At 47.2% G+C, this 23076-nt stretch overlaps 1 protein-coding gene across 1 annotated transcript; it reads right to left on the reverse strand.

The window, feature by feature from the left end:
- Positions 1–2086: 2086 nt before the first annotated feature.
- On the reverse strand, positions 2087–21485 carry LOC100342923 (olfactory receptor 2Z1). Its single transcript, XM_089316488.1, has 4 exons — positions 21348–21485; positions 13129–13789; positions 6645–6731; positions 2087–3052 (listed from the first exon to the last, which is right to left on the reverse strand). The coding sequence occupies exon 4, from the start codon at positions 3029–3031 to the stop codon at positions 2087–2089; it is 945 nt and encodes a 314-aa protein (XP_089172614.1). The 5' UTR covers positions 3032–3052; positions 6645–6731; positions 13129–13789; positions 21348–21485.
- Positions 21486–23076: the final 1591 nt, after the last annotated feature.

The following is a 23076-nucleotide window of genomic DNA, read 5'->3' on the forward strand; positions in this document are numbered from 1 at the left end:
GCAGTGCTTAGGGTTCAGTCCTGATCCTGCTAATGCAGACCCCAAGAGGCAGCAGGTGATGGCAGCAGGTGATGGCTCAACACTTTGAAGACTTAGATTGAGTTCCTGACTCCAGGCTTTGAGCTGACCCAGCCCTGGCTGTTGGGGGCATTTGGGGAGAGAACCAGTGCATGGAATATCTGTCTCTATCTCACTGCCTGCCTTCCAAATAAATGCTGTCAACAAATAGGACCCAAACAAAGAGCCTTCCCAGAACCATCAAGGACTGCGACTTTCACAGCCTCACTGTTGGCACCAGCCTCTGGGTTCCTTTTTGTTGCTTGTGTTTCAAGAGTTGGATCCCAGATGCAGTCAGGAATGTGTAAGAATGAGATGCAAGGCAGGACACTGGTCAGTGGCTGTCTTGGTCTCTTTTCTGTTGCTAACAGCTCAATGCTACAATGCTTTCAAGCTATAAAGAAAAAGAGATTTATTCTGGTTTATGATTCTGGAGGTCCAAGGTCAAAGAGATGCACTGGTGAGGGTATTCTTTTTGGTAAGTTTCCAAGACAACACAAGGCAGCACACGGTGAGATACAGGGGCCACAGATATATGAGTTCTCTGGTCTCCATTTCCTTCCTCCCTTCCCTCCCTCCCTCCTTCCCTTCCTTCCTTCCTTCCTTTTAAAAAAAGATTTACTTTGAAAGTCAGAGTTACAGAGATAAAAGGGGAGAAAGAGCGGTCTCCCATCTGCTGGTTCACTCCCCAGATGGCTGCAATGGCTGGGGCCGGGCCATGCTGAAGCCAGGAGCTTCTTCCAGGTCTCCCACATGGATGGCAGGGCCCCAAGCACTTGGACCATCTTTGACTGCTCTCTCAAGTGCATTAGCAGGAGGCTGGATTGGAAGTGGAGCAGCCAGGATTCAAACTGGCACCCATACGGGATGCCAGTGTGGCCAGTGGTGGCTTTACTAACTATGCCACAGCACCAGCCCCTCAGTAAAGCCACAAGGATTCAATCACAGGTGCTCCATCTTGATAACCCTCACTTATATAACTCTAATTACCTGTCAAAGCCCCTGCCTCTAAACACCACAGTCAGGTTAGCTTTTCACAATGGAGGATTAAACAACAATGTACATTTTAGAATGGACAAACTATATTCAAACCATAGCAGTGGGCTGGTGCTGTGGCTCACTAGACTAATCCTCTGCCTTGTGGCGCCGGCACACCGGGTTATAGTCCCGGTCGGGGCACTGGATTCTGTCCCGGTTGCCCCTCTTCCAGGCAAGCTCTCTGCTGTGACCCGGGAGTGCAGTGGAGGATGGCCCAAGTGCTCCTGGTCTCCCATGGGCCCTGCACCCCATGGGAGACCAGAAGGAAGCACCTGGCTCCTGGCTTCAGATCAACACGGTGCGCTGGCCGTGGCGGCCATTGGAAGGTGAACCAACGGCAAAAAGGAAGACCTTTCTCTCTGTCTCTCTCTCTCACTGTCCACTCTGCCTGTCAAAAAAAACCAACCAAACAAACAAACCATAGCAGTGGCCAAAATATCCACAACCTGGGATTAATCTCTGTGATTGAGTTGGTATTCTTTTATATGGGGGGGGGGGAGAGAGAGAGAGAGAGCAAGCGAGTGAGAGAAAACGCGCGCATGTGCGAGAAAGAGAGAGAAAAAGAATTTCTCATCCTCTGGTTCATTCTCCAAGTGTTTGGGCCAGGGGCAAAGTTGAGAACCTGGAACTCAATCCAGCTCTCCTGCAAAAATGACAAGGACTTAACTACTCGGACCATCACCTGCTGCCTCCCAGGGCCTGCGTCAGTGGGAGGCTGGACTCAGGAGCAAGAACCAGGACTTGACCCCATGTGGATGCCCCAACTGCTAGGTCGAATGCTGGCTCTTGGATTGGCATTCATATAGTAAAAATCTTCATGTTCTGAGACTGAAAAAATCTTACTCGTTTTCTGAAAACCCACATGCCCCCCCCCCCCCACCAGTGAGACAGGAGGAAGGCAGCCAGACAGATTTGGTAAGTCTTGTACAGCATGGAATGACAATGAAAGGAAGGTGTCAGCTATAAGGAGGGGCCCTCGGGAATCATGAGGTCACCTCTTTGACCTGAGGTCCGCCCTGCCAAGGACTTTGACCAAAGCCATTTGTACTTCTCTGTTCCTCAAGCTGTAGATGAGGGGGTTGAGTGTGGGGGTGATGAGACTGTAGAAGAGAGAGACGACATTGTCCTGCTGCGGGGTGTGGTAGGCACCTGGCACCATGTACATGAACACAGCTGCCCCATAAAAGAGCCCCACCACAGTGATGTGTGAGGAGCACGTGGTGAAGGCCTTGTGTCGGGCCTCTGTTGAGTGCATTTGGAGAACGGCTCTCAGCACGAGGCCGTAGGAAGTGGCGATGAGAGAAATAGGCAGCAGCAAGATCAGCACCCCGGAGATGGACAGCGACAACTGGTAGTCAGAGATGTCGGCGCAAGAGAGTTTCAGCAGGGCTGGAAGCTCGCAGAAGAAGTGGTCCACGGTGCGTGAGGCACAATAGGGGAACTGCAGGGTGATGGCGGTCTGGATGGAGGCCACGAGCACGCCCGAGAACCACGAGGTGCCCACCATGAACAGGCACACCTGACGTCTCATGAGCACGGGATAACGCAGGGGGTGGCACACAGCGACGTAGCGATCGTAAGACATGAGGGACAGCAGGACACCTTCAGAGACACCCATCAGCATCAGGAAGAACATCTGAGCTGCGCAACCTCCGAAGGAGATGGAGCTGCGTCCTTGCAGGAAGTTGGCCGCCATCTTGGGGATGGTGACCAGTGGAAATCCAACATCCAACAAAGAAAGTTGGCTGAGCAGGAAATACATGGGCGTGTGAAGCCTGGAGTCTGTGCAGATCAGGAAGAGCAGAATGGTGTTACCCAGCAGCCCCATGGTGAACATGGCAGCCACAAGGGAGAACAGGATGAGGTGTGGCCCCGTGTGGCCGAAGAGTCCCACGAGACTAAAACCTGAGCTCACTGACTGATTTGATTCTCCCATCCTTCAAGAAGCACCATTCACCTGCAGGAAGAACAGGGAGTTTGGTAAGGGCTCTCAGTAGGGATGATTTTTATTTTTTTATTTATTTTTTGACAGGCAGAGTGGACAGTGAGAGAGAGAGAGAGACAGAGAGAAAGGTCTTCCTTTGCCGTTGGTTCACCCTCCAATGGCTGCCGCGGCTGGCGCACTGCGGCCAGCGCACCGCGCTGATCCGAAGGCAGGAGCCAGGTACTTATCCTGGTCTCCCATGGGGTTCAGGGCCCAAGGACTTGGGCCATCCTCCACTGCACTCCCGGGCCACAGCAGAGAGCTGGCCTGGAAGAGGGGCAACAGGGACAGAATCCAGTGCCCCGACCAGGACTATAACCCGGTGTGCTGGCGCCACAAGGCGGAGGATTAGCCTAGTGAGCCACGGCACTGGCCGATTTTTATTTTTTTAAAAAAGATTTATTTTATTTATTTGAGAGGCAGAGTTACAGAGAGAGAGAGAGAGAGAGAGAGCGAGTGAGCGAGAGAGCGCACTTCCATCTGCTTGTTCACTCCCCAAATGGCCACAATGGCTGGGGCTGGGCCAGGTTGAGACTAGGAGCCTGGAGCTTCTTTTGGGTCTCCCACATGGGTGCAGGGGACTAAGCACTTGGATCACTCTCCACTGTTTTCCTATGCACATTAGCGGGGAGCTGGATGAGAAGTGGAGTAGCCAGGAATCAAACCAGTGCCCATATGGGATGCTGGTGCTTCAGGTGGTGGATTAACCCACTAAGCCACAATGCTGGCCCCCAACATTTATATATTTAAGAAACAGAGAGAGAGACACATGCACACACAGAGATTTTCTATCTGCTGATTCACTGCCCCAAAGGCCTGCAACAGCTCGGGCTGAGCCTAGAACTCAGCCTGAGTCTCCTACGTGGGTAGCAAGGAAAGAACAACTCAAGCCCCCACCTGCTGCTTCTGCGTGCATTAGAAGGAAGCTGGAATTGGACGTGGAGCTGGGACTCAGACCCAGGCAGTCTGATATGGGATGTGGGTGTCCCAGGCAGCATCTTAACTGACACACAGAACAGGTGCTCCCATGATTGGTTATGATGTCCGTTCTGGTCAGGATACAGGGCAGCAACAAGATGCCCTGCTTCTGCCACTTCTGTATACAAGTCTTGCTTTCACCCTCCAGGGAAGCACAGGCTGCCAGCAAGCTTGGAAGGCACAAGCAAGCCCCAGCAGAATGCCAGAACACTCACCTGGGGCCAAAGCATAGGTGGGATCATAAGGACATTAAAATGCACAGTAGGAAGAACTTGCTCAACATGATAAGGGATGGTAAGATTGGATCAGGGGCTGGCGCTGTGGCATAGCGGGTAAAGCTGCTGCCCGCAGTGTCCGCATCCCATATGGACGCCGGTTCACGTCCCAGCTGCTCCACTTCTTTTTTTTTTATTTATTTTTTTGACAGGCAGAGTGGACAGTGAGAGAGAGAGAGACAGAGAGAAAGGTCTTCCTTTGCCGTTGGTTCACTCCCCAATGGCCGGCGCGGCCGGCACGCTGTGGCTGGTGCACCGCACTGATCTGATGGCAGGAGCCAGGTACTTATCCTGGTCTCCCATGGGGTGCAGGGCACAAGTACTCGGGCCATCCTCCACTGCACTCTCTGGCCACAGCAGATAGCTGGCCTGGAAGAGGGGCAACCGGGACAGAATCCGGCGCCCCAACCGGGACTAGAACCCGGTGTGCCGGCGCCACAGGTGGAGGATTAACCTAGTGAGCCGCAGTGCTGGCTGCTGCTCCACTTCCGATCCAGCTCTCTGTTATGGCCTGGGAAAGCCGTGGAAGATGGCCCAAGTGCTTGGGCCCCTGAACCCACTTGGGAGACTTGGATGGAGATCCTGGCTTCGCATTGATGTAGCTCTGGCCGTTGCGGTCATCTGGGGGAGTGAACCAGCGGATGGAAGACCTCTCTCTCTCTTGATATCTCTCTCTCTTGATCTCTCTGCCTCTCCCTCTCTCTCTGTGTAACTCAGACTTTCAAATACATAAATGACTCTTTAAAAAAGATTGGATTAAAAATTAAGTCCAGAACACAGGTAAACCGGCTTGGATCTCTTGGATTAGAGAAGGAAAGAAGCAAAATTTGGGAAGAATCAGAGATAGGATGATATTTAGGATATGGATCTAAGATGTCCACAGGTGAGGGACATATGGATGACAGAGGTTGGAACTGAATGTCCCGAGGGAGGGGGTTATTCAGAACACCAACCAGCTCTTGGAGGCTTGATTTTGTAGAGTGGATTTGAGGCCATTATGCTTAACACGTGTTAAATACTCAACAAGACTCTGTTGTGTGAATGCTGTGGATTTCCCCAACCCACTAAGCATCCTTGACCTTCTCAACCCTCGCGCTGTTCACACATGTCAACCCCAGCACTAGGAACACCTGTGTTCAAGGGGCAGTTGTAGCCATCACTAAGGAAACACAGAGTAGAATACAGAGACGGAGGAAGAAGTTGGCCTTTTAAGACCAGGAATGTTCAACCTTGGAGAGAGCCAGCAGAAATCTTCTTTTCCAGGTATCCAAAGGAGCTGGGTTACCTAGAGGCCAGGGAGGTTCATGGTTGAGGGGATTTCCACTAAGGACGCTCTGGTGTCCAAGTATGTGTTGATCTTTGCCCTGGATATCTTCGGGCACCTCTGACTTGGTTCCCTCTAATCATGAAACTTGTTTAAGATTTTTAGCCACGCCTGTCTACTTCCTCCCTCTCTCCATCTGTATCTGTATTGCTCACCTCAATGCCACACTGAAGTTGGAAATTAATACCTTCCTGGGGCCGGTGCTCTGACGCAGCAGGTTAAGCCACAGCCTACAGTGCTGAATCCCATATGAGCGCCGGTTCGAGTCCTGGCTGCCCCACTTCTGGTCCAGGTCCCTGTTAATGCACCTGGGAATGCAGCAGAAGATGGCCCAAATCCTTGGGCCCCTGAACCCATGTGGGAGACCAAGATGAAGCTCCTTGCTCCTGGTTTTGGCCTGGCCCAGCCTTGGTGGTTGCAGCCATTTTGGGGGTGAATCAGCAGATGGAAGATCCCTCTCTCTCCTTCTCTGTCTGTAATTCTACCTTTCAAATAAAAATAAGTAAATCTTTATTTTAAAAAAGATCTTAAATTACAGCTCAGCCTATTTCCTGTCCCATCAGGGCCTGTCATACTGTCCTCAGATATTGATTTGTTTATTAATTAATTTATTATTTCAATGAAAATTCATGAAGCCGTGTCTCAGTCACTGAAGGAGGCAGAAGCTATGTGAAAAAGATGGACAGTAATTTTTTTCATGAATCTCAAAGTCTCTTGGCGGGTAGACAGAGAGAGAGAGAGAGAGAGAGAGAGAGACAAGGGAACAAGCAAACTATCAGGTTTTTAAACAGAAATAAATGTAAAAAATCTACAGACTGGTCTTATATGAATATGCCAGGAAAATATATTTTGAATGAAGAGGTTGAAGGGAGACTTCTATGAGTAGATGAAAGGTTCTGTCAAAATGCAACAAACTGGGGGTGGTGCTGGGCATTTGGCTTACTATATAAGATGTTGCTTAAGATGCCCGTATCCCACATTGAATTACCTGGGTTCAAGTCTCAGCTCCTGCTTCTGGTTACAGGTTTCTGATAACGCAGATCCCGGAAGGCAGCAAGCAATGGCTCAAGGCAACCTACAGAATGGGAGAAAATATTTGCACTTTGTTTACCTGATAAGGGGTTAAAATCCAAAATATGTATTTAAAAAACTCATACAGGCCGGCGCCGTGGCTCACTAGGCTAATCCTCCGCCTTGCGGTGCCGGCACACCGGGTTCTAGTCCCGGTCAGGGTGCCCGATTCTGTCCCAGTTGCCCCTCTTCCAGGCCAGCTCTCTGCTGTGGCCAGGGAGTGCAGTGGAGGATGGCCCAAGTGCTTGGGCCCTGCACCCCATGGGAGACCAGGAGAAGTACCTGGCTCCTGCCTTCGGATCAGCGCGGTGCGTGGGCCGCAGTGTGCCGGCCGCGGTGGCCATTGGAGCATGAACCAACGGCAAAGGAAGACCTTTCTCTCTCTCTCTCTCTCTCTCTCACTGTCCACTCTGCCTGCCAAAAAAAAAAAAAAAAAAAAAAAAAAAAACACCTCATACAACTCAATAGCAGGAAAATAAATAATTAGATTTTTAAATGGGAAGAGGCATTGAATAGGTGCTTTTCCAAAGAAGACACTCAAATGGCCAACACATATATGAAAAAATGCTCACGATATTCATACAAATCAAAACCACAATGAGTTAGCGCCTCACATCTGCTGGGTTGCTGTTATAAGGACAAGAGTGAAGACGTATTGACAAGTGCATGGACAAAAGGGAATCATTGTTCACTGTAGGTGGGAATTAAAATTTGTACAGCCATTATGGAAAACAATGTGTAGGTTACCCCAAGTAACAATAATAGTAATAATAACCACAGGATTTAGCAATCCCACTTCTGGGTAGACATGCAAAGGAAATGAAAGGAGTGTATTGAAGAGATTTCTACATCTTCATACTCACTGAAGGATTAGTCACAACAGGCAAGATAGGAGAACAGGGCTGGCACTGTGGTGTAGCAGGTTAAGCCTCCACCTGGGGCGCTGACATCCCATATGGGTGCTGGTTTGAGCCCCAACTGCTCCACTTTCAATCCAGCTCCCTACCAATGGCCTGGGAGAGCAGTGGAAGATGGCCCAATTCCTTGGGTCCCTGCCACCCACATGGGAGACCTGGAGGAGACTCCTGGCTCCTGGCTTTGGATTGGCCCAGCTTCAGCTGTTGCAGTCATTTGGGGAGTGAACCAGCGGATGGAAGACCTCTCTCTCTCTGTCTCTCCCTCTCTCTCTGCCTTTCAAATAATAAATAAATCTTTTTTTTAAAAAAGATATGAGAACAACCTAAGTGTTCATCAACAGAGGAGTGGACAAAAAATGTGATATATATGTATGGTATGCATACACACATACACTATATATGATACAAATTATAAAATGGAATATTATTCCAGCACAAGAAAGGAAATACTGCCATTGGCAACAATATGCAGAAATGGGAAAATATTATACTGAGTGAAATAAGTCAAAGAGAAACACTGCATGACATCACTCATATGTAGAATATAAAACAAGCGGGGCCAGTGCTGTGGCGTAGCAGGTAAAGCCGCCACCTGCAGTGCTGGCATTGCATATGGCCGCTGGTTCGAGACCCGGCTGTTCCACTTCTGATCCGGCTCTTTGCTGCAGCCTGGGAAAGCAGCAGAAGATGGCCCAGGTTCTTGGGCCCCTGCACCCACATGAGAGACCCAAAGGAAGCTCCTGGCTCCTGGCTTCAGATCAGCGCAGCTCTGGCCGTTGTGGCCATTTGGGGCGTGAACCTACAGATAGAAGACTTTCTTTCTCTCTCTCTCCCTCCCTCCCTCTCCTTCTCTCTGTGTGTAACTGACTTTCAAGTAAAACAAATAAATCTTAAAAAAAAAAAAAGAATATAAAGCAATCAAACTCGTAGAAACAGAGTTGAACAGTGGTTGCCAGGGCCTGGGGGTGGGGGTTGAAAAAAAAAAAGAAATTATCAACTCCCAACTTGACTCTCACTGGGATTAAACATGACAATAGGTCTGATCTGATTTCATCATCATTTAAAAAAATCATCTATTATTTTTCACTTTATGTTTCTGTGTGGGAGCAAACTGTTGAAATCCTTACTTAATGTATACCAAGCTGATCTTCTGTATATTAAGATAATCGAAAATGAATCTTGATGTGAATGGAAGGGGAGAGGGAGTGGGAAAGGGGAGGGTAGTGGGTGGGAGGGACGGTATGTGGGGGAAGCCATTGTAATCCATAAATCGTACTTTGGAAATTTAAATTCATTAAATAAAAGTTAAAAAAAAAAAGAAAAGAGAGGGTGGATCAAAGAGTCCACATTTCCAGTTATGACATCTACCAGTTCTGGGAATCTAATGTACAGCATTCGTGGTGATGGATGTGTTAAATTGAGGGTGGGTCTGGCTTGGTGAAGCCAGCTCCCCATAGCAGAGTGCCAGTTTGAGTCCCAGCTGCTCTGCTTCCAATCCAGCTTCCAGCTAATGCACTGTGAAAGCAGTGGCTGATTGCCCAGTTCCTTGGGCCCCTTGCATTCCTGTGGGAGACTTGGAGAGAGAAAGAGTGAGATACATGGACAGAGATCTTCCAACAGCTGGTTCATTCCTCAAATGACAATAGCCAGGGTTGGGTCAGGCCAAAGCTGGGAGCTAGGAACTCCATCTGGGTCTCTCACGTGGGGTGGCAGAGGTCCAAAGACTTGGGGCATCATCATCCTCTGTCTTCCCAGGCGTATTAGCAGGAAGCTGGATCTGAAGAGGAGTAATGGGGACTTGAACTGGTGCTCCAATGCAGAATCCTGGCATCACAAGTGGTGGCTTGAACAGTTGACCAAAATGCCAGCCCTGCAGTTAGCTACATTCTAAAAGAAAAATGAAATCCACTCCAAAATGGAATGGAGAGCTTTATGCGGTAGTATCTATCTATGAAGTCAATGGAGATACATGGGCTGGAAACCCAAAGACCCCTCAACATTGTTCTCGGAGGGCTCTGAGTTTGAGGCTGATGTAAGGAGGAAGGCAGACTAGGACAGTAAGAAGAGGGAGTGCAATAAAGTTTGTCCCCAGAATTTCCAACTCTGCCTGGTGGGGATGCGACAGGGGCATCAGAAAGAGCACCACAGAGGGGGAGATAAATAGAAAGAAGCCACTCCACCCCAGAGTGTTTCTCCTCTGTGAGCTCACACCACAGATCCATTAACCACACACTGCAGGCAACCAACAGACCCCAGCTGGGTGGCCTCCAAGTCAACTGTGTTTTGACAATCTGTCTACCTGTAAGTAGTGTACAGTCCCACAGGTTGAGGGCTCAGTCCCACTAGACTTACCCCACTTGTGATACCAATCATAAGCCCCAGGTTGTTTCAAATGTATTCTGACTCAGTGGTTACAAACTGGGGTTCTGACAACTGCCGGAACCCACAGAACTAACATCTAGCATAAAGGCTGTTTTAAAGGGTTGAATTAAGTGGTTGGGGGAAAGAGATGTATTGGGTGAGGTCAGGGAGGGTCCTGGGAGCCCGTGCTTCTGTGCCCACCTGGGAGCAGGTGTTTCTGTTGAGGTGTGTCACCTTCCTGGCACATAGATGAGATCTTGTTCATTTTCCTCCAAGTCTCCATCTGTTCAGCTGACTAGAAGCTTCCAGAATCATGCTTTGCTAGTTTGTTTTGGTTTTATGAAGACTTCATTCATAACCATGACTAAAGCATAGAAACAGTGCTGAACTATGGTTGCACAAAAAGGGACTGATCTAACGCTAGTAGGCTGTTTGGGGAAACCCAGAAAGACCTGTCGATTCTCCTTGGCCTCTCTGCTGGATTTCTTCCTCCCAGTTGTGGGACAAGACCTCTTCTCCAGTGAGGGCCTGATGGTCTACTCTCAGAGAAAGTTGGTCAGACCATTTTCTTAGGGCCAGCTCCAAGACAGAAAGGAAGGGAAAGACAAACGTTTCCATAGCCTACCTTGGGGAAGAAGAATTCTAGTTTCTCTGGCATGTGCTGGGAAGAGAGTTATGAGCCAGGAATAGTGGATGAAAACAAAAACAAAAAAATAGATACCATAGAATCACAGGAGACCTTTGACTTGAGTGCTTAAAATCTAGTGCAATCATTTACTAGAGGTCACTCTAAGGAGAAGAAGCGTGAGGTGTGTGGATTGCTTGGAATACCATTAAGGGAGTGTGCTAGACAGTGCAAGATTCTGAGGTCAATTCATTTACAGTCTAGCCTTGTGACTTTGGCCAAGTTATTTAACTTTTCTTTGACTCAATTTTTCCCATCTATATGTAGGTATAATATCACCCTCCTCATAGCTGTTGAAGATGAAAAGAGGTAACAGGTTTGAGAGCTTAACACGCCAACCACCATATGGTAATTTCTTGATTCAAGCTCACAGCTATTATTCGTAAGTTAAATAAAATTCAAACATCAAGAAAGATGGAATGGGTGACTTCTAAATTTCTTCCTAGGGTAGGATAATGTAAGCCCGATGCTTAGCTTAGTGTATGGAATGTAGTAAGTAAGGCTATTCAATCATTTTAGTTCTTTCTTGATATTATTTATCATTATCGCTCTTGCTCATTTGCATGGCCAAATTTGATTATTTTTAGGTCATTTTAAATTACATTTTATTAAAATGACAGTTCTTCTGTTTTCACCCTAACTCAGTACTTTCAACTAGATGTAATTTTTGCCTTCTTTTACTCAGAAGAATAATACCTGGAGACATTTTGGGGTGTTATGACTAGGGTGTGCTTATGGATCATGACTGATGGAGACCAGGAATGCTGCTCAACATACTATAAAGCACAAGGAAGGCCCCAACACAAAAAATTTATGATCCAAAGGCCAATAGTGCCAACGTTAAGAACTAAATCCAGGTCCAGTGTGATGGAGCAATGAGTTAAGCTGCCACTTGCAACACAAGCATCCCATGTGAGCACCTGTTTGTGTCCCAGTTGCTCCACTTCCGATCCAGCTCCCTGCTATTGCGCATGGGAAAGCGGCAGAAGATGGCCCAAGTGCCACCCACAGGACAGACTTGGATGGAGTTCCAGGCTCCTGGTTTTAGCCTGGTCCAACTTCAGTCATTGTAGCCCTTTGGGTGAGTGAACCAGCAGATGGAAGATCTCTTTCTCTCTCTGTCTGCCTCCCTGTCTCTGTCTCTGGCTCTCTCTCTCTGTAACTCTGCTGTTCAAATAATCAAATAAATATATAATTTAAAAAGAACTGAAGTTCCTCAGTTCTTCCATGTCTTGGATAGAGCCTCAGGAAGGTGTTTTGAATCTATTGACTTGGTGTTTCAGTAGAGATTTGTATCATATCATAGGCAAGACTAGAAATTTCTCTGTTGTATTTTCAGGTACATTTTAAAGGAAATAGCAATAAAATTGCGTCACTGGAGAATTTCACTGTTTCTACATTTCTACCTAGAGAAGGGTTTCTTGTTTAATCCTCATCCTTTGGGGCCAACTTATACCCAAGCAGACTGTCTGGACCATGCCAAAGGATTTTCAAGCAGACTACGTACTTCCGTACTTGGTTCATTTCACATCCATCCCTCCTGAAAGGGAACAAAAGGGAGCAGATTGCTGTCGAACACTATTTACCAAGAACCATTTTAAGGTCATCAAGGGAAGATGGATTTCAGTTGAAGGGGTTTTCAACCTTGACTGTTGACATTTTGGGGTAGATATTCTATGCATTTTATCGGCATTTCCCCCCTATTCAGCCTGTAGATGTTATTAACTGCATTTCATGGTTGACTGAACAGAGATTCCAAGTACAGTAACTGATTGAACTTGGTTGAACACCCTCTCAAATTCATGTCTACTTGGCACTTCGATGTGACTTTATTTGTAAAGTGTCTTTGCAGAAGGAATTACAGTCTCAAGATGAAACCACTTTAGATTTAGGATGAATGTTAAATCCAATGACAGGTGTCCTTCCAAGAAGAAAAGAAGATAAACAGAGAGAAAGAAAAGATGGCAGACATTGGAACACTTGGAGCCACCAGAAGCTGAGACGGAAGCATGGGAAGGGTCCTCCCTCATAGCATCCAGAAAGAATCAACAGGACTCCTTCAGAGTCAGAAGTTTCTGTTGTTTTGGCCTACCCACCTTGTGCTATTTTATGATAGCCTCTCCACCAAAAAACTAAGACACCAGCCCATGATCATCCAGCTCATGAGCGGTAGAATCAATTTCTGAGCAAGAGCTGATGTAACTCCAAAGCTCCTGCTTTCCCTGCACGTCTTAGTTTCTGCCACTAGCACTGGAATGAATCATCTAGGAACTGATTCTCCATGTGAAGCCTTGGCTCTCCTGCCCCAGTCATGTCATGTTTAGCTCTTTATAAAGTGACTGTCTTTCTGCTGGTGCTGGGGCAGAGACTGCCCCTCCAGACCCAGGATCCATGGTGCTCCTGGGTCTTTTTGCCGTAGTGCTCTGTGCATCACTCACCTGGCTCTGGCATGGTGGTGGTCCTTTCCACTGTTGGCTGATCAACAGCCCCTCCCATCCTCATCTTGAGTTGATGTCATGCAGGTCAACTGGTTTACTTTCAAGAAGGGTTGGTTGGTCTGGAACACGATCTGAATTCAGTACAACTAGCCCAGGTATTTCAGGTCTCCCTGCCTTTGAAGACTGAGATCTTCTTGATGCTTTCCCAGCAAAAGACCAACTTCCTACCTTTAAACTCTCAACCTTGTGTTTTCACAACTTCACTTTTCCTTCCAGAGTTGGAAGGTGGTGGGCTATAAAGAAGACCTTGACCCCATTGGCTTTTGGAACCTTTGTGCAAGTAGCTTCTCCAGAAAGACCATAATCTTCTTAGGTATTGGTTTTCCTTGGGCGCTGGATACATTCTTCTTTCAGGACATCTTAGGAAAACAATGCTTCACTCCTCTAGAGTCTCGTTCCCTGGGCAGGGAGGCAAAGCTGGACAGAGACAGAGCTTGGTTCAGGATGAACCTGGGCGCATTATCTCTTTATTCTAAATCTGCTCCCTGGTGCCTTAGGGTGAAGAGTCCCCTGTAACAGGCTTTTATGGAGTTTATTTTAACAGCTCTTTCTTTTTGCATTTATTTCCTTGCTGCTTTAATTTATGATCTGATGCCATTTGCTGAAAATGAGGAAGAGAAGAGACATCAGGGTCAGTTGACTTCCTGTTGCCCACACAACCTTCTCAATATCTTCCTTCCACAATAGAACTCATTCTCAATCAGGCACAGGGGACCTAAAGCCCATGAAAATGTTTTTTTTTTTTTTTTCAGGCGGAGTGGACAGTGAGAGAGAGAGAGACAGAGAGAAAGGTCTTCCTTTCGCCGTTGGTTCACCCTCCAAAGGCCGCCGCGGCCGGCGCGCTGCGGCCGGTGCATCGTGCTGATCCTAAGCCTGGAGCCAGGTGCTTCTCCTGGTCTCCCATGGGGTGCAGGGCCCAAGTACTTGGGCCATCCTCCACTGCACTCCCGGGCCTTAGCAGAGAGCTGGCCTGGAAGAGGGGCAACCGGGAGAGAATCCGGCGCCCTGACCGGGACTAGAACCCGGTGTGCCGGCGCCGCAAGGCGGAGGATTAGCCTATTGAGCCATGGCGCCGGCTGAAAATGTTTTAATGTTTTATAATTCAGATAAAAAGACAACTCTATCCAACCCAGAGTATATATATTTTTAAATAAATAATTAGCTGTAAAATAGTTTTTTTTTTTTACTACTAAAAATAGCTTTTTTGGAGGAAGGGACTCATGGATGGGAAAATGTTCCCAACCTATGAACCTGCCTTTGTCTGAAGTAACTCAATGAATGAGTTACTTGAAAATTCAGTTCACAAAGAATCTCTCTCTCTCTCTCTCTCTCTCTCTCTCTCTCCTCTTACCTTTATTCCCAACCACAGAGCTCAGGCACACAGCAAGTACTTCATAAAGATCTGCTGAATGAGTAAAATCTACAAGGGAAATTCTTACTGTGGTGATATGTCTAAGGTGACAAAGGAATTGACTGGCAGATCTGGGAGCTGAACCTCTGAGTAATCCCAAATCATGTATTCTCTCTGCTCTTCCAGTTTTGGCTCTTGGTGCCTTAGCTCTGCAAGCTAACCTGTTTTGACCTGAAAAATTCTTCAGGGTGTGTTTGCCTTTTTTTAAAAATTTATTTGACAGATAGAGTTATAGACAGTGAGAGAGAGAGAGACAGAGAGAGACAGAGAGAAAGCTCTTCCTTCCGTTGGTTCACTCCCCAAATGGCTGCCATGGCCGGCGCTGCACTGATCTGAAGCCAGGAGCCAGGTGCCTCCTCCTGGTCTCCCATGCAGGTGCAGGGGCCCAAGCACTTGAGCCATCCTCCACTGCCCTCTCGGGCCACAGCAGAGAGCTTGACTGGAAGAGGAGCAACTGGAACAAGAACCAGTGCCCCCATGGGATGCTGGTGCCGTGGGTGGAGGATTAACCAAGTGAGCCATGGCCTGGCCCCTGCCTTGTTTTTTATTTAAATTTTTAAAATTTATGTGTGTGTATGTGTGTGTGAGTGTGTGTGTGTGTGTGAGAGAGAGAAAGAGAGAGCGAGAGGAGGGAGAGAAAGGGAGGGGTGGATTACTCTCATCTAGTTCACTGCCCAAGTGCCTGCAATGGCTAGTTCTGGGCCAGGTTGAAGTTCTGAAGCTAGGAGTCAGGAACTCAATCCAGGTCTTACACCTTAGTGGCAAGAATCCAATTGCTCGGAACATTGTCGCTGCCTCACAGCTCTTAGCAGGAAGCTGCAGTCAGGACCAGGAGCTGGGCACCAAACCCAGGTGCTCTGATGTGGGACATGGGCATCTTAACTACTAGCCTAAATGCCTGCTCCAAGTGCCTTTTATTTAGACTGTCCCTCAGATGGGGGGCTGGGTAGAAGGTCTCTCCCAGCTTTGCCAGGAAGCATGTCCCAGGTGTAACCTCCCAGCAATTACCAAGAGCTGCAGGTCTTCCCTACTCAACAGCTTCTGTGTAAGTTCAAAAGGACCTTCCCTAAGGAAAGTATTGATTGCTGGAGAATAAACAAATGATCAGATGCTCACTTGCATGCCAAGGAAGATCAAGATGCAGAAACATCCACTTTCCTTCCAAATACCTGCATATACGAAGGCACTTCAAAAGAATTAATGGACGAGTAGGTGTTTAGCTAGAGGTTAAGATGCCTGTGTCCCACATTAGAGTGCCTGGCTTTGAATCCTGGCTCCAGCTCATGACTCCAGTTTTCTGATAATGCACAACCTTTGAAGACAGTGGTGCTGGCTCAAGTAATTGGGTTCCTACCCCCACGTGGGAGACCTGATGGGATTCCCAGGTCCCAGCTTCAGCCCAGCTCAACTCTGGCCATCGTAGGCATTTGGGGAGTGAACCAGCACATGGGAATTCTGTCTTTTTTAACTGCCTCTCAAAAAAAGTTAGCATGAAATGCAATTAAAAGATAAGTATTTTTTTTTTTTGGACAGGCAGAGTGGACAGTGAGAGAGAGACAGAGAGAAAGGTCTTCCTTTGCCATTGGTTCACCCTCCAATGGCCACCGCGGCCAGCGCACCAAGCCGATCTGAAGTCAGGAGCCAGGTGCTTCTCCTGGTCTCCCATGAGGTGCAGGGCCCGAGCACTTGTGCCATCCTCCACTGCTCAGAGCTGGCCTGGAAGAGGGGCAACCGGGACAGAATCTGGAGCCCCGACCGGGACTAGAACCCGGTGTGCCGGCGCTGCAGGTTGAGGATTAGCCTATTGAGCCGCAGTGCCAGCCTAAAAGATAAGTATTTTGATGGAAATTTAAAAATCCATGCACATGAAGTAGTTTTCAAAAAGTTCATGAAAAATAAAATTTTGCATGCATGGATATAAAATTTTTTTACACTAAAATAAATTCATCTCTTAATTATATTTGCTAAGAATGTTTGAAATACCTTGGTAATCAAGCCCATCAAGCATGATCATAAAAATGAATGTAAAATGATAGCTCCTTAGGTTCTTTGTTGCTCCCCGATATCTTCTCTCTAATCATGCTTAGATCTGAGACTCCCACAAGCAGTGGAGCTCCTGGCTCTCACCCCACTTTCCAGGGTCTGAGAGCTTCCCCAGCACCCCTGCTCTTTTCCTTGATAAAAAAAACCTTGGAAACCAGCACCTTTTGCAAATGAGTATTTCCTTGGTCCAGGGCATCAGTGGCAAGGTTCTCTAAGGATAGATGCCTTTGGGAGAATGATGTCCCATTGGCCATCTTCTTTTTATCTTTCTTCCTTTGTCAGAGAAAAATTAGCAGCCATGGGAGATGGAGCTTTTGAGACTGGAAGTATTCCCAGGGGAGAAGGGAAAGAGTTTTTCCACTATTAGTTCCAGGAAGATGGGAAGCAACGTGGTGGATAACTGAACTTTCCAGAGGATGGAAATCCAAGTGATGTGGCAGATATAAAAGTCTCCCCTTGATCACAGATCCTAAAGTCTGCAAAGGGTGGGGAGTGGGGAAGAGGGCAGGCAGAGGTTGAATAACACACACTGAAGCACAGATAGAAGGGATAATGTCTAGTGTCTCACAGCACAATGGGTGGGACCACAGTTTACAGCAACACATTTTAGATTTCACAAAGAGATAGCGTGGAGCAGTTGGAAGGCTCTAAACATGAAGCCCTGTTAAAGCAATGGAAATCCTGGGGCTGGGGTTGTGGTTCAGCTGCTGACTGCAATGCCAGCATCCCACACCGGAGCACCAGTTGAGTCCTGGCTGCTCGGCTTCCAATCCAGCTCCCCACTAATGCTCCTGGGACAGCAGCGAAGGATGGCCCAAGTACTGCCACCCATGTGGGGGACTCGGATGGAACTCTGGGGTCCCGGATTTGGATTGGGCTAGTCCCAGCCATTGCAGCCATTGGGGAGTGAACCAGGAATTGTATGTTAATGAAAAGAATAAAAAGGTCTTTGTTTTTCCAGGAAAAAAAGGGATGTGAAAATCTCATTTAGGCTTGGACACACATGTGCAAATAATATTTCTGACTTCCAGGTGTCTCTTGACATGAGCTGCCAAGGCTATGGAAGCCTTTTGAGTCCACAATCTTTGTCAGTATTTAGACAAGGCCATAAACAAAGTGGAAGTTATCTCCTGCCTTCAGAGAAAAGTACATCCTTCTTTGATGGCCCCTTTCCACTGGGTCTCACTTACAGAGATCCTTCATGTAGGACATTTATTTTTTTTGCCACAGTGTCTTGGCTTTCCATGCCTGCAACTAGCTCCACTCTTGACTGCACTTCCTGATGACTCAAATCTTTGGAGACAGCAAAAATGCCTCTAGTAGTTTGGTCTCTGCCACCACATAGGAGACCTGGATGGAGTTCCTGGCTCCTGGTTTCTACCTGACCCAGTCCTAGTGATTGTAGGCATTTGGGGAGTGAACCAGTGGGAGAGAGAACTCTCCCTCAAATAAATGAAAGAAAAAAACCTTTAAACTGTATACAAAAGGTAATACATAACAGTGCAGGTGGTTCTTGGTAAAGACTGTTAAAACAGTGGGAGGAATGAGACCTATGAGTGAATGGTTGGGTCAACAGGGAGAACCAGCTAAGTGACATTTTATTATAACCATCCCACTGAAGTACCCAGGAGCAGTTAAAGCCCATCATGGTAGTTACTCAGAAAATACCTGTTGAATGGGAATAAAAAAAGAGTTAGACATGATTGTTCCGTGACCCTGGCCCCCAGGTTCACTTGTTTATAAGAATGTCACTCACGGCTGGAGAGTCACAGCCCAAGATCAGGTTCTGTGGGAACAATGCTTCCCCACAAAATGTCGCTGTAAATCAGGTCCAATAGGAATCCGATTTGGTCATTGTTCTCGCTGCTCTCAAACTTAGTATCTGCCTGACATTGTATGGGGGGCAGGGGCTGACGTGGAATCCTCTATCCCAGCTGTAGAACAAAGAGATTATATATGATTCTCTTCCAGGGTCACGGGACCAAGCCGTCAGAAACTAGGAGTGGCCTCTAGCTCTTTGTCCAACAACTTGAGCTTCAGGCCAGTGTTATAGGTGGGATGCGTGTGTCTGCCCAATCCCCAGTTCCTACGTTAAAGCCCTAATCTCTGAGACAGGTGTCATGTCACAGCGTATGAAGCCACCAATTGCAATGACCACATCCCATATCAGGGCACCAGTCTGAGTCCTGGCTTCGCTTCCAGTGCAGCTTCCTGCAAATGCATCCTGGGAGGCTGTGGATGATGGCCTAAGTACCTGGGCCCTTGCCACCCATGTGGGAGACCCAGATGGGCCAATGGGTGGAGTATGTCTCTCTCTCACCTGGATGGCAGGTGAAGCGATGAGTTGGTGCAATCAACTGCGTCCAAACCTTCAGGACTCAACACACTGACAACATAATTTTCTCTAGTGTTTGCTAAGTGCCTGTAAGTTTACATGCATCATACTGTGGGGCCTGTGCTGGTGCTGTTAGCTGTCCCATCTGCAGCCAGAGACTCAGACAGGGCAATTCACTTCCTCAGCATCATACAGTTAGAAAGTGCCTGGGCCAGGATTTGAACTCGGGTCTGTCTGATGTCAATCAGTGCCCTGAAGCATGAAGTTATGCTATTATACTTATCTCCCTGTGTCTTTCATCTGTGTTTTAAAACCCAAAAGAGAAATCAATAATGCACAATGCCAGTGGGTCCACACAAGCTCTCCGGGAATTCAGTTGATGCGATAATGTGTACACCAGGTAATTAGCAGAGTTCATCTGAACTCATCACCACCAGCTCCTCCCCGAAGCTCTCGGTGCCCGTATTACCATGGCCCCTGGGCATGCTTCCTGGAAGACACAGCAGTAATGGCCAAGTTACGGTCTTGACTGGCACTAATGAGACCAATGGGATTCCTGCCTGTACGAACCGCTGAACTGTGCCGCTGTAGCAATCCCAAGGAAACCAATTGCAAGTTTCAATAATGAAGAAGCTCCTGGGTTTTCAATGACACCTGAGGACTCATTAAAAGTTGACACACAATTACCACCTCCACTTCACCTGTGCAAGTTGGAGAGTCCCTAAGGATCACTCACGTAGCTTCAGGCAGAAAAGTTTGACCCAGAGCTCGGGGCCAATGTGGGAGCAGAGTCACAGGTGCGCCCCACCTCAGAGGAATGGTCTCCAAGTAGTCTTCCTGCTCAGCCCTCATGCCCAGAGTCAGGTGTCTGATTAGCAAGAGATGGAAGTGGAAATTGGAGGTGGCCTGTTGTGGGCCCAGGCACCAGATTCCCAGAGCTCTAATTGGCTGGACACCTTCACCTGCACCCTGGAACCAACGCAGCAAAGCACTTGGTGCCAAGGGCAGCCCCATGTGGACATTCCTCCCAGACTGCACCGTGGAAGGTGAATGTAAGATTTCTCCTCCTCCATCTGGACACTCACCAGCCTCTGTCATGTAAATTACTAATTACTTGTTCAACACCCACCCTCTTTCCCCACTCAACTTTCCCCCTGAGAGTCTAGGGTCACTCTGCAATTGCTAATCATTGTGTTTCCAGCACCCGGCACCTCATAGTTGCTCAATAAACACAGCTAAAACAAGCACAGGTCTCTGTCCTTGCAATGCTATGGAGAGCCTGTGGGTTGTCAAATGCTTCTGAAGTGTGGCTAGTTATCATCTAATTTACCTGAAATCCACTTTTCAGGTGTTGCAGCCACTGTGGGAGCCTGCCTGCCCTTAGGTGAGTATCACAGTCAGTGTCCCCAGTGTAGATGGGTGTCATCTTTGGGCCACTGGGACTATGGGGGAAGGTCCTTTGTATTGGAATCCCCAAAGACTTTTTTTCATGATAAAATCATATTTTATTTTTTAAAATTATATTTAAATTCCTGGGGTGTTTTTTAAAGTCATGTTTATGGTAGGTGGAATTGTTGAATTGAAGGCTCCATCCATTTTTTCTTTAATAATGTAATAATCCCTCAAAATATTATTTTTAGCAATAACAGATTTATAGATTTGCAAGTTCAATCAAATATTTTACCCTAACCATCTGAGAGTAATTTTTTATATTGTATCATATCATCCCTAAACACATTGGTACGCCTTTGAGTACTTAAGACTTTCTCCTGTCTAACCACAATACAAAGTACCAATGTAAGGAAATGAATAATGGGGCATTATTATCAAGTAAATCTCACACCTCATCAAAGTTTTGCCAGATTCTCCAACAAATTCCTTTGCAAAAAAACGGTCCAGTTCACAGCCAGGAGGTATTGCCTTTACTCCCATGTGTCTTCAAGTTTTCCTTCTCTCTTCCACAGTTAATCAGTATTGTGATGATTCTTGTGACTTTGACATTTGGAAAGATTATAGGCCCATTCTTTTATAGAATGCCAATTCATTTAGGCTCATGTGATATTTCTCATAATTAAGATCAGGCCATGCATCCTTGGCTGGAATATCATCGAAAGGATGTTGTGTGCTTATTGTATACAATCAGATCGCTCATGGTTCTGGCTTGTTTCACTACTGATGGTGTCTGGTTGGATCATTGGGTCCTGCCTGACTTTTTAGACTTCTTGAGGCACTTCCAAGTCCTTTTTGCCCATGCTCCCTGTAATATTGGTCTTTTTCGTATTCCTCAAATGGACAATCATTTTCCTTCCTCAGGTCCTTTGCACATTCCTCCCACCTCCCTCCACCAGATGCTGCCTGGTACACCCTTACCTTTCCATCTGGCCCTGGAGCAGAATGCTTCAGCTGAAATGACACTCTTCCTGTGAACCCGTCCCCCACCAGTGTGGGGAGCAACCCGGACTAGACTAAGTTACTGGAATTAGGACTTATTCTATGCATCTGCTCTCCCACAATATGGCGCTGAGAAGGGAGTAAGAACTTCTATACAGCTGCCTCCAGTTCAACCAATAAACAGCAGGACCTGCTCCTGATTGGAGGAGAGCAGCGTACTCGGCGTGTGGGTAGCAGAGTTGGGATTGGCGGAAGAGGACTATAAAGGAGGAGAGAGACAGAATGCATGAGGAACATCTAAGGGGGACATCTGAGAACACCCGTGCAGCCCCCGAGAGAGCCGGCCGGCGGTGTGCCGCTCCCCCGCGGAAGTGGGGAATGTGGCAGGGGGAACCGCCCTTCCACGGAGGTGGAAGGGATGGTAGCCAACACGGGAAGAACCAGCAGCAAACCCGGGAAGGGCCGAGCAGACGAAAGAACAGCGCAGGGTCCTGTGTCGTTCCTCCACGAAGACGGGGAGCGACATAATGGTGCCGTGACTCGGATAGGAAGCCTAGGCAGGGCTTAGTGTCGTTCCTCCACGAAGAGGGGGAGCGACACACCAGATTTTCTGAACCTCTCTGGTTTGGGTGGTCGGGCACTTACAGGCAATGCCTCCCCTTCCTTATTGGTTCTATAAGGTTTTGGGTGGCATCTTGAGAGTTTTCTATCTAAAACATCATGTCATCTGTAAACAGGCAATTTTACTTCTTCCTTACTGATGTGGATGCCTTTTGTTTCTTTCTCTTGTCAAATTGATCTAGCTAGGATTCCAGTACTATGTTGAATAGAAGTGCTGGGAGTGGGTGAGCATTTGGTACAGCAGTTAAGACCCTGTTTGGGATGACCATATTTCAAATTGGAGTGCTTAGGCTTGAGTCTCAGCTCCACTCCCAATTCCAGCTTCCTGCTACTGTGTGCACCCTGGGAGGCAGCAGTTGGTAGCTCAAGTAGTTGGGTCCCTGCCACCCATGTGGGAGATCCAGACTGAGTTCCAGGCTCCTGACTTTGGCCTGACCCCGTCCCAGATGTGGTGGGCATTTAGCAAATGGATCAGCAGATGTGAGTTCTCTTTCTGGTTAAAATTCCAGCCTCATATTTTTTTTAAATGACTCACTCTTATGGGTTACATACTTCTTGGAATTTGGTTATTGAATTTGTTGGTATATGAATGTTTATGGTAGTCTGTTACAATCTCTTGTATTTCACTGGTATCAATTTTAACATCTCCTCTTTCTTTCCAACTTTATTTAAGTCTTTTCTTACCTGGTCCAGAGAATTGGTTGTCAACTTTGTTTAGTTTTTCAAAGGAACCAACACTTAGTTTCTAGAGTGGTGGGAGAGGGTTCCATGTAGAGGGGACACCCAGTGCAAAGGTCTATTTATTTTTTTTATTTTTTATCAGTGCAAAGGTCTAGCATGACAGAGGAATGATGCATTAAGGGACTATGGTATACAAAGACATTCTTCTCAGATCTAGAAAAAATGATGCTGAAATTCATATGGAGGCATGAGACCTCGAATAGCTAAAGCAATCTTTTACAACAAAAACGAAGCCGGAGGCATCACAATACCAGATTTCAGGACATACTACAGGGCAGTTGTAATCAAAACAGCATGGTACTGGTACAGAAACAGATGGATAGACCAATGGAACAGAATTGAAACA

This window comes from Oryctolagus cuniculus, chromosome 16 (genome assembly GCF_051225735.1).
Source record: "Oryctolagus cuniculus isolate XC-2025 breed Fujian yellow rabbit chromosome 16, ASM5122573v1, whole genome shotgun sequence".
Classification (NCBI taxonomy): Eukaryota; Metazoa; Chordata; class Mammalia; order Lagomorpha; family Leporidae; genus Oryctolagus; species Oryctolagus cuniculus.

Excerpts from the sequence above, each read along its gene's own strand:
- LOC100342923 (XM_089316488.1), bottom strand. The coding sequence starts at position 3,031 with ATGGGAGAATCAAATCAGTCAGTGAGCTCAGGTTTTAGTCTCGTGGGA.